At 39.0% G+C, this 18963-nt stretch overlaps 1 protein-coding gene across 5 annotated transcripts in view; it reads left to right on the top strand.

Annotated features, from left to right (window-relative positions):
- CNTN4 (contactin 4) overlaps positions 1-18963 on the top strand; it is a 410739-nt gene that overhangs the window by 176934 nt on the left and 214842 nt on the right. For 3 of the 5 annotated variants that reach the window (XM_064275007.1, XM_010590039.2, XM_023547997.2), the window contains 2 exons: positions 1868-2052; positions 17947-18083. The exons of 1 other annotated variant lie outside the window; for it this stretch is intronic. In XM_064275007.1, the coding sequence (XP_064131077.1) occupies positions 1868-2052; positions 17947-18083 (322 nt within the window). The remainder of the gene's footprint in view (positions 1-1867; positions 2053-17946; positions 18084-18963) is intronic. One more of the 5 variants, XM_023547998.2, reaches the window with a different exon arrangement.

Raw genomic sequence — 18963 nt, 5'->3', positions numbered from 1 at the left:
CAGGTTTTCCTGAGAAGATTAGCAAGTCTTTAGTCTAATTACTTCTGTGTGTGTATCGCTTGTTTGTTTTGTGTGTGTGTGTGTGTGTGTGTGAAAAAATAAGTAAATAATTGCATCCCCTGCTAGGAAGCTGCAATCTTAAAAGCAGTGCTTAGCTTACTAAGCTGGTGATTTGCAGACTCAGTGATACCCTCTTTGCAATTTAATATGTTGCTAACAGTTATAGCTGTAGGATCATAAAAAATGCCTTCAAAGTACATAAAGACCCCACGGATTGCCTTCTCATTTATCTCCGTATTTTAAGTAGAGCTTCCCTAAATCACTTTGGGTGTGTGTTTGGGGGGGTGGGGGTGGGCTTCCAGTTACCAGCCCTCCTAATGGACTGATATAAGTTGGTAAGGTTCTCGATATACATAGCAACAAAGAGGAGAATAACCATGTTGTCCAAAATAATACACCTCCAATAAACCCTTCCTTTACATCAGCCATAAGGTGGTATCTTCCAGGGTTTTTGAACTTACTAGTTCTATCATTTCTTCATTATTTGACTATTTCTCAAAGACACATTCACTATTGGTATATAAGAAGATTTATGACAATATATTGATTCTGTTATCTCTTGCTGCACAGCAAACTTAGCAGCATACACAACCACTGTTTCATTATATCTCACAACTTGGTGGGTCAGGAATTTGGGCAGGGCTTGGCTGGATGATTCTTTTGCTCTGTGTGGCATTAATTCAGGTCTCTCAGCAGTATTCAGGAAACCCTGGCGGCATAGTTGTTAAGTGCTATGGCTGCTAACCAAGAGGTTGGCAGATCGAATCTGCCAGGCGCTCCTTGGAAACCCTATGGGGCAGTTCTACTCTGTCCTATAGGGTCACTTTGAGTCAGAATCGACTCAACGGTACTGGGTGGGTAGCAGTATTCAGGTAGCAGATGAGCTGGCCTGGAGAGTACAGAAGAGTCTCACTCACATTTCTGGTGCATAGGCGGGCATGTTAGAAGGCTGGGCTCCCTAGAATTGTCAACTGGAGAGCCTTATGATGGTCCTCTCCTGCATGTCTGTCTCCAGGTATACAGAATTCTTCCAGGGAGGCACAGGGATCCCATTGAGAGCGTTCCAAGAAACAGAAAGTAGAAGTCCCCAGTCTCTTAATACCTGGGCTTGCAGACTGGCACAACACTAAATGAAAAGAAAAACCAAACCCATTGCCATCAAGTTGACTCCAGCTCCTGGAGACCCTATATGTTACAGTGTATAACTGTGGTCCATAGGATTTTCTTGCTAGTAATCTTTACAGAAGCAGGACAACAGGTCTTTCTTCTGCAGCACCACCAACCTTTGGGTTAGTACTCGAGTGCAACCTGTTTGCCCTACCCAGCGACCAGCACAACACTACTTCTGCCTTATCTTATTAGTCAAAATAGTCACAGAACTCACCCAAATTCAAGAGGAGAGGACATAGCCCCCATCTCAATGGGAGGAATATGAAAGAATTTGCAACCAACTTTAATCTGCCACATATGTGGGTAAGCATTTGATTTTTATATGTACGTATTAGAAAAAATATGACACCTATAAAATCTCTTTTCATTTGAGAGAATAGTGCATAGGAGATAGATTACGTTATGTAGGATTTAAAAAGGTGATTTGATCTTAAGAAAAGTACTAAATAATAATCCTAGAGATGTGGCTATGATGAAAATCCTATTAGTGATGCAAGAATCCATGAAGTTTAGAAACCACTGCCTTAATGCAATCTTATATGTTTTAGAAACAAGGAAGGTGTTGTTAGGAGCATAGATTTAAATAAAAGGTACAATTTCTCTAATTTGATTCACTGCTCTTTTTTCTTGCTATCAGTCCGGTACCAACTATTATCTGGCGAAGAGTCGATGGAAAACCCATAGCAAGGAAAGCCAGAAGACACAAGTCAAATGGAATTCTTGAAATCCCCAATTTTCAGCAGGAGGACGCTGGGTTGTATGAATGTGTGGCCGAAAATTCAAGAGGGAAAAATGTAGCCAAGGGACAGTTGACTTTTTATGGTAAGTTTGGATTCAACTTTATCATTTATGGTGCTGCCGAGCTTCTTAGTATTAAAATCCTAAGTCGGGAGGTTTGAATGGAGGGTTTTTTAGAGGGATTGCGCAGAACAGCAATGAACAGTAAAACAGTTGGTTTGCTACACAATTAGCATTCCCTAGATGTTTCTCGGTGTGGAGAGTGAGTGTAGGGGGCTAGGATGTTGACTGAGCAGAGGAAGAAATTAGGCTGATGTGTTTGGGGGTGGATATTAGTGTGAACACACTTAGAAGGGCATGTATTTTTCCTCTTTCTATCAACCTGCAAACCTGACACAGGAAACTTCCCTTTTTTTCAGCTCTGGATTTATTTTTTAAACCCCTGTCCTGTACTTCATTAGGATTTTCATTTGGGGCTAGTGTTAATCCTTTGTAATTGCTCCTATTTGGTAGCAATTTAATGTGGTGCCATGAACATTTCAGAAGGCACCCTGTCCAAATTTAGTTCTTGTCAAAGTGGAGCGTGACAAATCTTTCTCACCCCAAAGACTTTTTATGTGCAGCTGCTCCTATTCCAATCAAATCATGGGCATTGATTCAAACTTAATATAAATATAAAACCTCTAGCACGTAGTAGTCTTCAGTTAAGCCTACCTTGGCAACTCTTGTTAGGTATTGATTGGAAATCCAAAAAAGAATTTCCATTGGATAGACATCTTGAAAGCAAATTGAATTTTGTCAAACTGTGACATGTTTGAATACCAACTGTCTGGAGTATAGAAAATAAATATTATTCATTGATAATTATTCAAGATTGATTTGAAAAAACAAAAATGCATGTTGAAATGATGAGAGTAGTTCAGTAGGACCAAGTTGTATCAAAAGCTTTAAGGGGTCTTATTTCTTACAGTAACTGATACTGTAGAATTCTATTTCACCAATTCTTCTTCCAAAGCATTTGGGTTTTAAGATTTGATTACAGAATTTTCGTCGATAGTAATGTAAGATTTTTTAGAAACGTGACTGGAAACTTGGTAGAGATTCATTCAGCCAGCTTGAGTGACCACCCCACCACCACCACCTCTCAGGAGCCAGTGTGGGAAGGGAAAGCAGACAGGGTGCTAGAAAGGTCTTCACAGGATGAGCTGGGCAACAGTTACTTGAGTAAATCTTCATTTCTCTTTAATCACCAAGCTTTCTTTGAGAATAATAAAGGATTAACTCTAATCATGCCAAATGACAGACCTGGTATTTTATCTTCGCTCTTTCTTACAGTGAATTCGTTGATACCTTAACTGATTGGTTGAAAAGCAAGAGGCACCGCAGTTAATTGACTGGAAAAACATAAGACTGAGGATTCCAGATTTATTTAGTGAGATGCCAATTGCCTTTTTTTGTTTGTTTGTTTTAACTATTTAGTGTTCATTTTTTTCTCACCAGTATAATAATCATTTCTTAGATGTCAGATAGGGCCAACCCGATAATATTCAGGTAGTTGGCTATTTTTTCTTAGTTGAATAAGCTTTTCAATTCAGTAGTGGTTGTTCCGGAGTGTTGAGTTCACTTTCATGATTATCTTTAAGCTAAAGGACTGCTTTCAGTATATTGAAAAGGTCTGAACTTTCTGTAATCAGAGGTAGGCATAGCTATTTAGACACTTCCCAGCAGGTCAAAGGTACCCTGCTCTGGAAGAAGGGCACTCTAGAGCTATTGTTATGAAGAATCAGCCTTGTCACTGGCCCCTAGCCTTGTGCGGTAGAATGTTTTCTTTGGGATCCTGCCCTGGAGATGGAAATCAGGTTCTAACAGTGTTTCTCTTTTAAATGGAATTATCAGCAGTCCTTCTTGGGGAAAAGAGCAGAATGGAATTTGCCTGCTTTCTGAAGATAACTCAGCTTTACCTCAGTTGTCAACCACCCTTGGTGTTAGAAAGTTGTCAGATCAGTTGGCTCCAAAGCACTTGGCTGTTGCACGTGTGCTTATTCTTTTGTTTTTCCTCAACTGGCTTATCAGTGACACAGAAATTATTGAATTGTTTTCATTGTCACAGGAGAGTTTAATTATACATAAGTGCTTGGCTGTCTTTTTTTTTTTTTTTCCTCTCACTTTCTAGTCTCCTTTGGGTTTTCCTAATGCTGTGTTTCTAATACCCAGCTGCCTAGATATCCAAATTAAATGAGTTATTTTAATTAAAATCACTATGTAGATCACCAAAAGGGAGAGAGTAGCATCAGTCATTTATCCATGAACATTCTGTCTTTGTTGACAAGACAATTTCTTACAACACTGAGATATGCTATGCTTAGGGATTGTAAACATGAGTTTGAACTTAGAAACTGCTTTTCTTTTTTGGTTCCAAGTTGTTGCATTCCATTCATCAACTCTCCACTTCAGAAATCACAGGTGTGCTCACTAACTCCTGCTTCTGGCTCGACAAAATGGCTGTGTTTTCCTTCTTACACTAAAACCATTGAACCTTCCTCCATGCCTGCGGGGCATGACTCGATTGCCCCTACCTCCCATGTTTCAGAATGATGGAACCCCCTACTTCTGGCTGGTTTTTAGGTTGGCATGTGCTGCTTATTCTTGGAAGTATGCAAAGAACTGATACAAATTCAGACATAGAACATTTTTACCCTACTGCTAACCGAAAGGTCAGCAGTTCAAAACCACCAGTGGCTTCACAGGGGAAAGATGTGACAGTCTGCTTCTGTAAAGGTTTACAGCCTTGAAAACCTTATGGGGTCACTATGAGTTGGAATCAACTCAGTGGCAGTAGGTGGTATCCATTCCCCCAATTTGTTTTTGTTTATTGTGGTAATATATATAAAAAAAAAAAAAAATTTTTTTTTTTTTATATAAAACATAAAAATTTCTACATTAACCGTGCTTAAGTTTACAATTCACTGGCATTAATTACATTCACCATGTTGTATAACCATCACCACTAATTATTTCCAAAACATTTTCATCACCCCAAATAGAAACCCTGACCCCATTAAGTAATAAATCCTCATTTCACCCTCCCCCCAGCCCTTGGTATCCACTAGTCTACTTTCTGTCTCTATGAGTTTGCCAATTCTAGATATTTCATGTAAGTGGACTCATACAATGTTTGTTCTTTCGTGTCTGACTTATTTCACTTAGCAAAATGTTTTCAGGGTTTATCTATGTCATAACAGCTATCAGGACTTCATTCTTCTTTATAGCTGAATAATGTTGCATTGTATATATATATATATATATATATATATACTACATTTTATTTATCCATTCATCTGTTGATGGCCTTTGGGGTTGTTTCCACCTTTTGGTTATTGTAAGTAGTGCTGCGATGAACGTTGTTGTTCAAGTATCTATTTGAATCCCCAGTTTTATTTTTGCCATGACCTACACTTGACCTGTGTAATCTAGTTTTAATCTGCTGTTTCAGACATTTTTCATCATGAAAAATATCCTAAGGAAAAAATCCATGTATCTTCACAGGTAAAATGCTATGGATTCTTGTTACTAAAAGTAGAAGCTTTGAATGTGATTTTAATGCATTATTATTTGTTCAGCACATTTTTTCAGTGTCTTGACAGCACCCAACAACAACAGCCATATGGCAGGCACTATTAAGCACTAGGGATACAAAACAGACAAAATCTCTGCCCTCAGAGAGCTTAGATTCTACTGGAAGTTGACAGACAATATGCTATTAAACAATTAAGTAAACTAGAAAATTTCATATTGTGATAAGAGTTATGAAGAAAACAATTAGGATGATTTTGGAGCCCTGGTGGCACAGTGGTCAAGAGCTATGGCTGCTAACCAAAAGGTCAGCCGCTCCTTGGAAACCTTATTGAGCAGCCCTACTCTGTCCTATAGCATCACTATGAGTCAGAATTGACTTGATGGCAATGGTTTACGGGTTTTTGTAGAAAATAGAGGGAAAGGCTTCAAAAAATAAGGTGGTTAGGGAGGACTTGTCTGAGAATTGATCTCTGAACGGAAACCCTAAGGATACCAAGGTGCCAGCCATTGAAGGTAAAAGCGTTTTCCAAGCAGTAGGTAAGGAAGTGCAAAGGCCAAGGGGCAGGAAACAGCTTCACAATTTGAGATCCAGCAAGGAAGCTAGCTAACTCATAGTGAGCAAGGGCAAAAGTGACAGACAAGTCTGGAAACATAGGAGGGTAACAGATTATGTCATACTTATAAGCTAGGCATGGATTTTGGGTTTGATTCTGAGTAGAATGGGAAGCCTTTGAAAGGTTTAAGTACAGGACTGATTCAATCTGATTCTTGCTTCTAAAAGACCACTCTGGTTGCTCTGTGGTAAATAGATTACAGAGAACCAAGAGCAAGAGGAAGACTACGAGTTTAGAAGATTATTGCCAATAGGTAGGTGAGAGATGTTGATGGTTTGGTAGGGGAGAAAAGAGGCAGAGAGATTTAAGATATATTGGAGATTTTAGAATGAGAACTAATAGGACATTCTTACTTAATTCCTACAAATGCTCAGTTTACAACAAGAAAACTGATTTCCAAAGAGGTTAAGTAACTGACTTAGGCAGTAAGCAGAGGGCCACTGCAAATGACATGCTCTTGTCTTCATGTTTGTTAGAGATTCTTAAACTTTAGCGTGCATTAGAATCACCTGGAGTCTTATGAAAACACAGAATACTGGCTCCTAACCCCAGAGCTTCTGATTCAGTAGGTTGGGTAGAGGAGGGGATGAAGAATCTGCATTTCTAGTAAGTTTCCAGGTAGTACCGATGCTGCTATATTTTGCCTGGGGCCTATATTTTGAGAACCAATGCCTGTGCTACTGTTTCTAGTGGTACAGTGAAGCTGAAGATTAAATTGTATGCAAGAGATGGTGTTCCCACTTCCCAGGAAAGCTAACAGCTTGCTGTCACATCAGACATTGTAGCCAGTCTACATAGACAAAGTAGGAAAAAAAAAAAAAACAGACAGTGTTAAAGTTAATTATCTTTGAAAAAAAGAAAGAGAAGTATAAAATGGATTTAATTCACTTATAATTACTCATCTTTCCACTTCATTGTTTCTGTATAGACACTTCCATTTTGTACAAATATACCAATAGAATTATAGCCATAGAGACTGGAGAAACCCTGAAAGTATGGCCCTTGCACACCCCATCAGCTCAGGAATGAGGTCACTCCTGAGGTTCACCCTTCAGCCAAAGACTGAAAGGGCCCATGGGACAAAGCAAGACTAAAGGGGTACATCAGCCCTGGGGCAGGGACTAGAAGTCAGGAGGGAACAGGAAAGCTGGTAATAGGGAGCCCAGGGTTGAGAAGGGAGAGTGTTGACATGCCGTGGGGTTGTTAGCCAGTGTCGTGGAGCAATGTGTGTACTAACTGCTTGAGGAGAAACTGGTTTGTTCTGTAAACCTTCATCTAAAGTACGATTTAAAAAATAATAGTAATTACAGCCATCATTTAGAAGAATGAAGTGTGAACTTAAAAACCTGATCTGAAATACCTTTTGTACAGTTGCTCCATATGTAACAACTGTTAAAAGAGAGTAAAACCATCTTGATCTATAGGAAATAGAGAATATAGTATGCAGGCAGTAACAAGGCTAAATTCCATAGAATTCTATAATGTTTGAGCAGGAAAGAGCTCTAGGAATTATTGGAACCAAACCTTGGAATTTTATAAATAAAGAAAATAAGGCCCAGAGACATAAGATAGCTTACCCATGGTCACGCAATGAATTATTTTCAGATCTATGACTAGAACTGTTCTTTCTGCTGTACTATACACATTACTTTTCCTGCCAATAAAACATTTTAATGAAATAGGTAAGGGAAAAATTCATCAGTCATCCGGAAGCTTTTTCTGCACTGACATTTTCCACAGCCAATACCATAAATGAAAACATCCAGATCAGATGAGCAATTGACTTTTTCACTTTGGATTTTCTAAGTCAATCACCTGATGATTGAGTCCAAAATAACTGTTTTTTTTTTTTTTTTTTCTAAATTACTCGTGTGGTTGTATGTCTAGACCTCAGACACCATGGCCCTTTGCCTCTAAAGGTAAAATTGCAGGCTTGGTGACACCGCAAATAGTGTTTCAGTAGCTCTAAGCTTATCAGTAAGTGAATTCCAAAACATTTGCAACACAGCATATGAATTTCCCCACGAATGTGCTATATATGTGTCATCACTAGATAAAATTCAGCCCTGCAAAGTGGCTTAAAGGACAGAGTGACCCAAAAATGAACACAGCAGATAAGGTAATTTCACAGTAGGGCAACAGTCTGCTTAAGTGTCCTAGACAAAACTGATATTGAGACCCTCAGTGTTTCCCTGGGTATCACTTATGGTTAAGTCAACAATTTTTGTTTCCTACCCCCTCTGTCCTGTAGGGTCGCTATGAGTCGGAATTGACTTGATGGCACTGAGTTTGGTTACCCCTCGTCTGGGAGTTGTGATAAAGTGGATTGCCACAATTTTCCAAGGGATGCGTGCTGAGAACATGTTGCAAATAATGGACAATAGGAAGTAATAGGGGAGAGGGGAAACAAGGTCTTCATCCCAGAGAAACTTCAAGTCAAGGAGGACTGAGTCATATCAAGGAAATGTATTGAAATGCACTTCAAGTCTCTCACTCTGCATTGCCACAGAAGAAGGCAGAATGTAGCTGCTACAATTTTTATTCATCGAGGAATATTGTTTAAATTTATGTATAATAAGTTTTGCTTAAGCAAATTCATTTATTTGAAAGTTCACAAACTATGGGTTTCAGGACTGCTTTTCACCTTAAAAATTATTGTATACTCCAAAGATCTTATATCTATCATATTAGAAACTACAACTAGGAATTTAAGAACTACTTAGTTATTAATATATTTTAAAGGGTCCTTGGTGGCACAATTATTCAGCACTTGGCTGCTAACCAAAAAGTCAGCAGTTTGAACCCACCAGCTGCTCCGCAGGAAAAAGACATGGCAGTCTGTTTCTGTAAAGATTACAGCCTTGGAAACCCTATAGGACAGCTCTACTGTATCCTATAGGGTCACTATGAGTTGGAATTGACTCAAAGGCAATGAGTTTTGTTTTGTTTTTAATATATTTCAAAACAACAGTAACTAAGATATTTTAAGAAAACTCAGTATATTTTTCCAAACCAAACCTGTGGCTGTTGAGTCAATTCTGACTTAGAGTGACCCTATAGGACAGAGTAGAACTGCCCCCATAGAATTTCCAAGGAGCAGCTGGTATATTCAAACTGCTGACCTTTAGGTTAGCAGATGTAGCTCTTAACCAGTATGCCACCAGGGTTTCCATATTTTTCAAAACAAACAAAAAAACTTAATGAGAAGAGTGGTACTGTTTATAGTTTTTGCATACCTTATTAATGCCTGGATTAATAAAAGAAAGCTAGATTCTCATATCTGCTTCTGTATTCAGTCCTTCATGATACGTTATTTTGGTTTACATGTAAAAAAAAAAATCTGGTCTTACACAGATATGTAGTTGGAAAGGGGAGGACCTCTTGGACTCCCTGAAAGTGACTTGGGGACCCCTCAGTGGTCCTTAGACCCCTCTTTGAGACCCATGTGTCCAAAAGAATACTCCCATCACCACTGGAGTAAGGTTAGACATATTTTGGGATCCTGTGGAGGGAAGCATGGACTTTGGAACCATGTAGGTCTATATGTCAGTCCTAACTGAGCCTCTTACTGCCTCTGAACCTTAATATCTCTGGACATCATCTATAAAATTGGGATAATCCCACTTAACTTGCAGGTTGTTATGTTGTTGTTAGGTGCCACTGAGTCTGTTCCAACTCATAGCAACCCTATGGACAACAGGATTAAACACTGCCAGGTCTTATGCCATCCTCACAATCATTATTATGCTTGAGCCCATTGTTATAGCCACTGTGTCAGTCCATCTCACCGGGGGACTTCCTCTTTTCCTCTGACCTTCTACATTACCAATCATGATGTCCTTCTCCAGGGACTAGAGGCTTGTATCCTTCACCCTGTTTCCCCAAAGGGTACATCTTATGTAACTATAAAACAATGTCGAAACAAGGAAATCAGTATTGGTACAATGTATGTCATTTTGTCACATAAGTAGATGTGTGAAACAAACAAATATACCAGTTATTGTTGAGTTGATTCCAACTCATGGCGACCCCATGTGCACAGAGTAGAACTGTACTCCTCAGAGTTTTCAAGGCTGTGATCTTTCAGAAGCAGATTGCCAGGCCTTTCTTCCAAGGTTCCTCTGGGTGGGTTCTAACTGCCAACCTTTTGATTAAAACGCTTAACCATTTGTGTCCCCCAAGGACTCCTTGACATTATCCATGTGGAACTACCACTGAAACCAAGGTACAGATTCTTCTATATCCACAAAAATCTCCCTCCTGCTACCCTCATAGTTACACTCAGTCCTCTTCTACCTACCTTCCCTAGCCCGTGTTGTCCTTGTTGTTAGATGCCGTTGAGTCGGTTCCAATTCTTAGCGACCCTATATACAACAGAACGGAACACTGGCTGATGCTGGGCCATCCTCACAATCATCGCTATGTTTGCGCCCATTGTGCAACCACTGTGTCAGTCTGTCTCACTGAGGGTCTTCCTCTTCTTCACTGACCCTCTACTTTACCAAGCGTGACATCCTTTTGCAGGGACTGAACCCTCCTGATAACATGTCCAAAGTGTGTGAGACATAGTCTTGCCATCCTTGATTCTAAAGAGCATTCTGGCTGTACTTTATCCAAGACAGACTTGTTTGTTCTTTTGACAGTCATGGTATATTCAATATTCTTTGCCAACACCATAATTCAAAGGTAGTAATTCTTCTTCAGTCTTCCTTATTCATTGTCCAGCTTTCACGTGCAATTGAGCCGATTGAAAACACCATACCTTGGGTCAGGCATACCTTAGTCTTCAAGGTGACATCTTTGCTTTTTAACACTTTAAAGAGGTATTTTGCAGCAGATTTGCCCAATGCAATGCGTCTTTTTATTTTTTTGACTGCTGCTTCCATGGATGTTGATTATAGATCCAAGTAAAATAAAATCATTGACAACTTTAGTCTTTTCTCCATTTATCATGATGTTGCTTATTGGTCCAGTTGTGAGGATTTTGTTTTATGTTGAGGTGTAATCCATACTGAAAGCTGTAATCTTTGATCTTCAACAGTAAGTGCGTCAAGTTCTCTTCACTTTCGGCAAGGAAGGTTGTGTCATCTGCATGAGGTTTAGAGATAATACATGTAAAGTGATGCTGATAAGATAGTCCGTAAATAAGTAGATACCATGATTGGTGGTATTTTGGGCTGGAGGCAGATGAGGGAAAGACAAAGGGATGAATTCAGTTCAGTACCAGGAAGTTCAGAGGAATAGTAGGTAGGTAGTGAGTTGAGGATTAAAAAAAAAAAAGAAGTGTAAGGAAGATAATCCATGTTAGGCTGGAGTAACAGCTTGGTTTATCTAGGTGGGAATGGGCTCAGGGACCCAGTCTTTGGGTCTAATGAGCATTCTACTGCTGATTTCCAATTGTTTTTATTCCCTGACTCATTTATAAAATTCTAAATTGACTTCAGGGTCTATGGGAAGGAAAGAGAAAACATGAGCTCTTATACAAAGTGGTTAACGATGAAGTTAAAGCAAATCATAAGGGAATAATACAGTTATAGTGTTCATACCAAATTAGCTGAACATGTTTAGGAAGAGTGTGATTGGCAGATCAGGGAAGGCTTCATGGAGGAGGTGGTGCTACAGAATAAAAACTAGTTAGAGGAAGAAGATGGGGTAGGGAGAACGTTCCAGAAAGGCAAGATGGTAGGAAGAAAAGTATGGAGCTAGGAGATGGCTTATCATATTTGAGGACAAAAGAAGATCCTTATTTGACAGGAGCTGTGGGTTCACTGGGCATAATTGGAGAGAATGTTAGGCGGGACTAGATGGCAGAGAAATTTAAGTATTAGTTTAACGACATTAAATAACAGCAGTGTTCTTTTAATTTGTATAACATTTAAAGCATGCCTAGCACATTTACAAGTCTTATCTGTTATTTCCTATACATTATCTCATGCAGATTATGTCATAAATCTGTTTTATTGATGAATACCTATGAAGAGAACTGTGCCTGCTTTTGGTTGCTCTCTAGTGTCTTCACATAGTTGGTTTATCGTATCTGAAAGAGGGCTGGCCTGAAGGCATCTCCTCTGCCAGTGCCAGAAGCAAAATTCAGATGTAACTCATATAGAGATAAAGACACCATTAATAGAAATGTCTGAGTGAAGCACAAATTAGTAGAAAAACCTGGATATCCATGAATTCAATAGATTCAAGAGGCAAATCTAATGCTTTAGCATATTAAGGTAAGAAGGGGCTTTAGACATCTTCAAGCCCAGCCTCCCTCAATTCAAAAGAGAAAATTTGGGTTTTTTATCTCCAAGCTCCAAGTCCAAAGCTCAGCCGACAACACAAGATTTAGATGCCTTCACATAGTATTTTTCCAAATTCTTGTTTAATTACCAAGCTCCTTTAAAAAACAAACCAAAACAAGAATTATTACATGCAATTTTCATTGTTTGAAACAAAGTAAAGCTGCTCTATTTGAAGAAGGTTCCTCCCAAGAATCTTCTGGGTTCATGGAACACAGTTTGAAAACCCAATTAGGATGATAATGCTTGGTGGTGGTGTGTTGGGAGTGGATGAGAGCCTGAAGTCAGAGGAGTAGAGTTTATCAGGGCTGAATAAAGACCAAAATTGGATCCTACCCCAGAATGCAATATTATTTCTTATAAGGCTGGCCCTTCCTTTCAGTCCCTTCTGTAATTTGGGGTTTAAGAGAAACCTATAGCAATCAGCTGGAAAATTCTCTCCAGTAAGGGTGAAAAAGGAGAGGTTGTAGTATTAGTACTGGGAACATTGGATTTGAACTGATGTTATTGAGAATATCTCAATGATTCTATATCAACAGTATAAGGATCTAGGTTGGAGATAATATTTGGGGAAGTTTGTACACAAGAGGTAAACTGAAGCTAAGTAATTATCTTCAGGCCCATAAAATCCACTATCAATAAAATTCTTAAGCAGTTTTAGCCAAACATCTACATTCCCCAGAGATAGATGATTCATCTCCAAGATTGCAAAAGCAACCAGAAATGATTTTGAAAGGCTACAGGTCATGTTTGTAATAGTAATTCAGATATGTTTTGTCCATCATATCCTTTTTTTTTTTAGGTCTTTAAATTTCTAAGGTCTAAGGCCAATGACGGCAATTCTTTCAGTTAGAAATTTCTTGTTTTGGAAAATTGGAGATCCAGATACCTCTGAGAATTGTTTGACCCACCAAGTTCGAATTATATCTGTCCGCAGTATACATTATTATTGGATAAAATGCATGCAGGGCCCTAGTGGCTGGATACACAAAATATTGATTTAGGTCATTTCTGGCAGTTACTGAACAAAAGATTGAAATGAAGAGCTTGTTTATCTATCTAAGAGGCTAACAGTGTCACAGGGTCAAATCAGAGAATAACCATTTAACCTCATATTTGAATTTATATCTTGAGAACAAGACTTAGAATATCAAAGAGAAAGAATTTCTCTGTTTCAAACCTTGAAAGAACATGAAAGACCAAAACTAGTTGTTCTGTTTTAATAACGTGTATTCTATACATATTATTTAAAAAAGATTTACACATAACTGTACTCTGAGGTAATAGTCCTGAACCAAGCTGTTCAGGCCTGACTTGGACCTATAATTTATACATAGAGTTATAAAATGTAGCTGAACCTAGACGTTAAGCAATAAGTACCATGTTGTTAGTTGCTATTGAGTTAGTGCCGACTCATGGCAACTTTATGTACAACAGAACGAAAAGTTGCCCAGTCCTGTGTCATCCTCTCAGTCATTGCTATGTTTGAGCTCATTGATGCAGCCACCATGTCAATCCATCTCAGTGAGGGTCTCCCTCTTTTTTACTGACTTTCTACTTTACCAAGGGAAACCCTGGTGGCACAGTGGTTAAGTGCTACGGCTGCTAACCAAAGGGTCAACAGTTCAAATCCACCAGGCAATCCTTGGAAACTCTATGGGGCAGTTCTATTTTGTCCTGTAGGGTTGCTATGAGTTGGAATCGACTCAGTGGCACTGGGTTTTTTAGGTTTACTTTACCAAGCATAATGAGAGATCGGTCCCTCCCCCCAATACCATATTCAAATTAAGTGAGATGAAGCCTCGCCATCCTTGCTTCTAAGGAGCATTCTGTATGTACTTCTTCCAAGACTGATTTATTCATTCTTCTGGTAGTCCATGGTATTTTCAATATTATTTGCCAACCCCACAATTCCAAGGCGTCAATGCTCCTTTGATCTTCTTTTTTACATTGCCCAGCTTTCGGATGCATATGAGGCAATTGAAAATACCATGGCTTAAGTCATCAAAGTGACATCTTTACTTTTTAAGATCTAGGTCCACATTTATTATCAAAAAAAAAAAAAAAAGGAATAAACTATTTTCTAGAATGCATTGATTTGGGCTATTTATTATCTAAGGAACTTGAACTAGTGAACCAAAGATGACACTTCAGAATTACGTGAACAATTTCCATCAAGCACAGGACTTTAGTTATAAGAAAAACTCACCCACTTAGATATGATTCACCTAATCTAAGTGAATAGCAGCAGAAACCTCCACTGTGTAGGCTTTTGCTCTGTACGTCTGTAATCAGCATATTAAAATAAAGAAGACTACCTCATTTTTTGCCATTTATATGCTATTCTATTCCCGATCTCTAGGGGCTCATGTCCAGGTATCTGCTTCAAGAAAAATATGTTTATATTATTTCCAGTTTAGCTTCCATGAATGAATTTTGCTTTGAAAACCAAGTAACTTCCTAATGATGTCTCAAAAAGGTTGAATATGTTGTTGATATTACCTTGACCAAAATGTTGAGCACTCTTGCCAAGCACTTTGACCTCCATTACCTTGTTGGAAGAGACAGAATGAGCCTTCAGAAGTGTTCAATTAGTTAGGACTTTGCAAGGTCTTTTCAAAATCCTGTCAAGGCCCTCCCTTCCCTGCCCCATCGCCTTTTTGAGATTTCAAGGTTTTGCTTCTAGCTTTCTGTATTGTTGAAAGAAAGCAATGAATAAGCCCAAGTGTTCTAGAAAATCCATGACATTGAAATCTGTCTCTTCACGTGGTTTTCATGTTTCCCTTTTGAATTTCAACTTGACATTGCTTCATGAGTTACATCTGCCCTTCTGGTTTTTTATTCACTCCCTTTGAAAAGTTTGGCTTAGTAGTTAATACTGCACACAGATTTCGGTAGCTTTTTTGTTTGCTATGTTTTCTTGGAGTCTGTGGGGGGTACATATTCAGCAGGTTGAGTGTGAAATCATGCACACAGCTGTCATTAGTCTTATCAGGATTACACATCGAATCCCCCAAGCAGAGAACCAAAAAGGCATCTACCTTTTGAGCTTCCTCTGCATTAGTGGCAGGAAGATATGGAGTAATGGCAGACTTACAGCTCTTTCAAGGATGAAGGTTATAACCCTTCATTCAAGTCAATGCTTGTTAATGTTATAACTTTTTTTTGAAGTTGACCTTTTGGCCTCCCCTCATATGCAGCAATGTATCATCACCATCAGTAGAGGCTTTGTAGAACTGTGTTTTGCTCTCGTAAAACATGAAATTGCGTATAGAAGAAAAGGGAGAAAGCATCATTTATTTAGGGACCTAGAGACCTCTGCTGGTTAAGTGACTTGGTGAGTGTTTTTCTAATTTTATTATTGAGAAGGTAAGATATACAGCTCTCTTCAGTATTAGTGATTTGCTTTAGAATTAAATTACAGGTAATTTGGAGGCTCACTGAGTGAAAATACTGAGCTCAAGGCAGCTAAAAGACCTATTACGCATAGTCAGTAGCATCTTCCGATTATAGTCACGCACGGCATAATATCCATATGGGCAATGTCCTACTGTATATAAGATTATAATAGAGTTCAGGAATCCCAATAAAAGAATGGGACGTAACAGATGGAGTGAATGCAACAGCTTCCCACACACAGCACGTGTATCCCTTGTCTCTTGTATACAAAGAGACTGTGTGCCAGGCGTATAATGGTACAGTACGTATATAACCTATAATACATGTATCTTCATAGTCATAATAAACATCTGTGTTACAGGCTTATATATGTACTGTACTTTCTTTTGTTACTTTAATGTGAACTTTTCCTACTCACAAATTAAGTTTACCTTATAATAGTGTATGCGTCAACTCATAGGTGGCAGCATCCAATCTCGTGTATCGCGCATTTTTTGAGTGTTGTAGCATTATCTATCTTTAATTTTTTTTTTTTTTTTCAAAAATTTTACCGTGAAGTGCATCATGGCTCCCAAACACAGCAAAACCAGTGCTGGTGATAACAGCAACAAGAGACAAAGGAGAAATACCAATTTGGAAGTGAAACAAAAGCTTATTAAACAACATGAAAGTGGGAAATCAGTGCATGCTGTTGCTCGTGATTTAGGCATGTTCCCACAACATCCAAATGACGTACCATCCTATTTCGCAGAGCATATTGCAGTCGTTAAGCAACGCATGACTCCTGATACCTACTATGATGATTATGTCTACACTGGTAAACATAACCCTATAGAAATGCTCTGTAAGCAGGTAGCATTTATGAGAGATAGCTATGGTGCTCTTCTACATGGTCTTTGAGCTAAAGGTCTTCCCTTAAATTCAGTTAATATCATAGTTCATCATGAATTGTTCCTTAAGCAAGACTTGGTATTTATGAATACTTTTTATGGGATATGGAATTAATTTTGTCCTTATCTCTGTTAAGGACAAGGAAAGAAAATGTGGCTTCAATTGAAGCAATTTTGGTAATGGGGTGAGGACAGTGAGCAAAGTGAAGATTAAGTACTTCCTCAAATTCTTGTGCTGACTGTGGGCAAGGTTTGGTTTCCTACAAAGGTTTAGGTAAAAATAGGACTGACTCGGGGATTTGGGGTTCTAGAGCCCTACTCCTTTGGACAAGATTCTATCAAGATGAAATCGGGCAATAATAAGCAGCTATGATAGTCTTGAAGGAGAAAAAAAAGTCAGAAAACTTATCTGTAAAACCTGTGGGAGCGAAGTGTATCAGTTGGGGGCAGGCTAAGCTGCTGTAACATAGAGACCCAACAATACAATGGTTTAAATAAGTTTATTTTTCTCTCGATATTGTTCCAAAGATAGGTGGGGGATAGGAGTCGGGGGGCTAGGGTTATATGGCTGCTTTGCTCTACAAGGTCATTCAAGGTCCAAGGCCAGTAGGTCAGCATCTCCGTCCTAAGTGCATAGCTCCCATCTTTGAATCCAAGGTTGTTTCAGTTGACACTGTTTTTCAACCTGGGAAGGGTATAAGAAGATTCCAGGCAAACGTCTTGAAGTAAACAGCCTGGGAGTTGCTCTCATCACTTTCACACACACACCAGTGTCGTGAATTAAGAAGGTTGCCTTTAGTCGCAGAGGAATCTGGGAATATAGTGTACAGCTGGAAGTACGGGGGCCAGCTGAATGTGGCAGGATTGTGGTGGAGATTTCTCCTACTAAAAGTTAAAAAAAGAAGTATAGGTACTGGCAGGAAAGGCAGTTAATTTTTTTATATGGATAATGGTAGTTCTCTTCGTTCTGCCTTTAGGTAATTAAAAGACCAGCAGCAACACAGACCACAAAAACTTGAGGTTAAGAATAGGGTATAGGATGCTATGTTGCTTCTAAAAGAACCCCCCCCCCGACCCCACCCTCTATCCAGCCTCGTAATTTGCCTAAGACCTGAACAAGGGACTTTTGTCCCTTCATTGCATACGATAAAAGAATATTGAGCTTGCACTGAATGTACGTTTTTTTCTTCGCCTTTTGAACTGCTGTAGCTCAACCTAATTGGATTCAAAAAATAAATGATATCCACGTGGCCATTGAAGAAAATGTCTTTTGGGAATGTAAAGCAAATGGAAGGCCTAAGCCTACATACAGGTGGCTAAAAAATGGTGAACCACTGTTAACTCAGGTAAGCAAATGGATGATAATTGTGCCTTAGTATTGACTGTGATGTTTAGTGTGGCCTTATTGCTATGGAAATAGGAAAATGGTGAGTTGTTTCAAAAATAATATGCAACCAAGTGCCCTTAATAGTGGAAAAAGTGAAGGTGAATTCTGTTGATAAATAGAAAGTGTGTGTAGATCCATTTTGTCAGCCTCTTGCAGTTAGGCTTCATACCAGATCTTTGGTCTTCACAGATTAACATCTATGGCTTTACTATTGGAAAGTCTCTCAGAAGGTCTAGAGCACATAGTTTTACTAAGACACAAATCTGCAAGTACAGTAGGCAAGAGTAACTCACTTAGCAAGTGAGTGACCTCTCAGCATCTGTTATGGATTGTGTTCCCCAAAAATATGTGTTTAAATCCTAATCCTTATATAAAACCAAAAACCCACTGCCATCGAGTCGATTCCGACTCATAGCGACCCTATAGGACAGAGTAGAACTGCCCCATAGAGTTTCCAAGGAGCGCCTGGCGGATTTGAACTGCCAACCTCTTGGTTAGCAGCCGTAGCACTTAACCACTACGCCACCAGGGTTTCCAATCCTTATATAGGCAGAAAAAATCCTGGTAGTGTTGTGGTTAAAAGCCACACTGCTAACCAAAAGGTCAACAATTTGGTTCTACCAGGTGCTCCTTGGAAACCATATGGGGCAGATCTTCTCTGTCCTATAGGGTCAGAATGGACTCAATGGCGATGGGTTTTATACAGGTGGATGTAATCCTATCTGGAAATCGGGTTTTCTTTGTTATGCTAATGAGGCTGTGTCAGTGAAGGGTGTGCTTGAAACCAATCACTTTTGAGATACAAAATGAGCAGGTGAGGCACAGAAGTAAGGACAAAT

The sequence above is a fragment of the Loxodonta africana genome, chromosome 22, assembly GCF_030014295.1.
Source record: "Loxodonta africana isolate mLoxAfr1 chromosome 22, mLoxAfr1.hap2, whole genome shotgun sequence".
Classification (NCBI taxonomy): domain Eukaryota; kingdom Metazoa; phylum Chordata; class Mammalia; order Proboscidea; family Elephantidae; genus Loxodonta; species Loxodonta africana.
The sequence above is the reverse complement of the archived record's forward strand: the minus strand, read 5'-3'. Positions and strand labels throughout refer to the sequence as shown.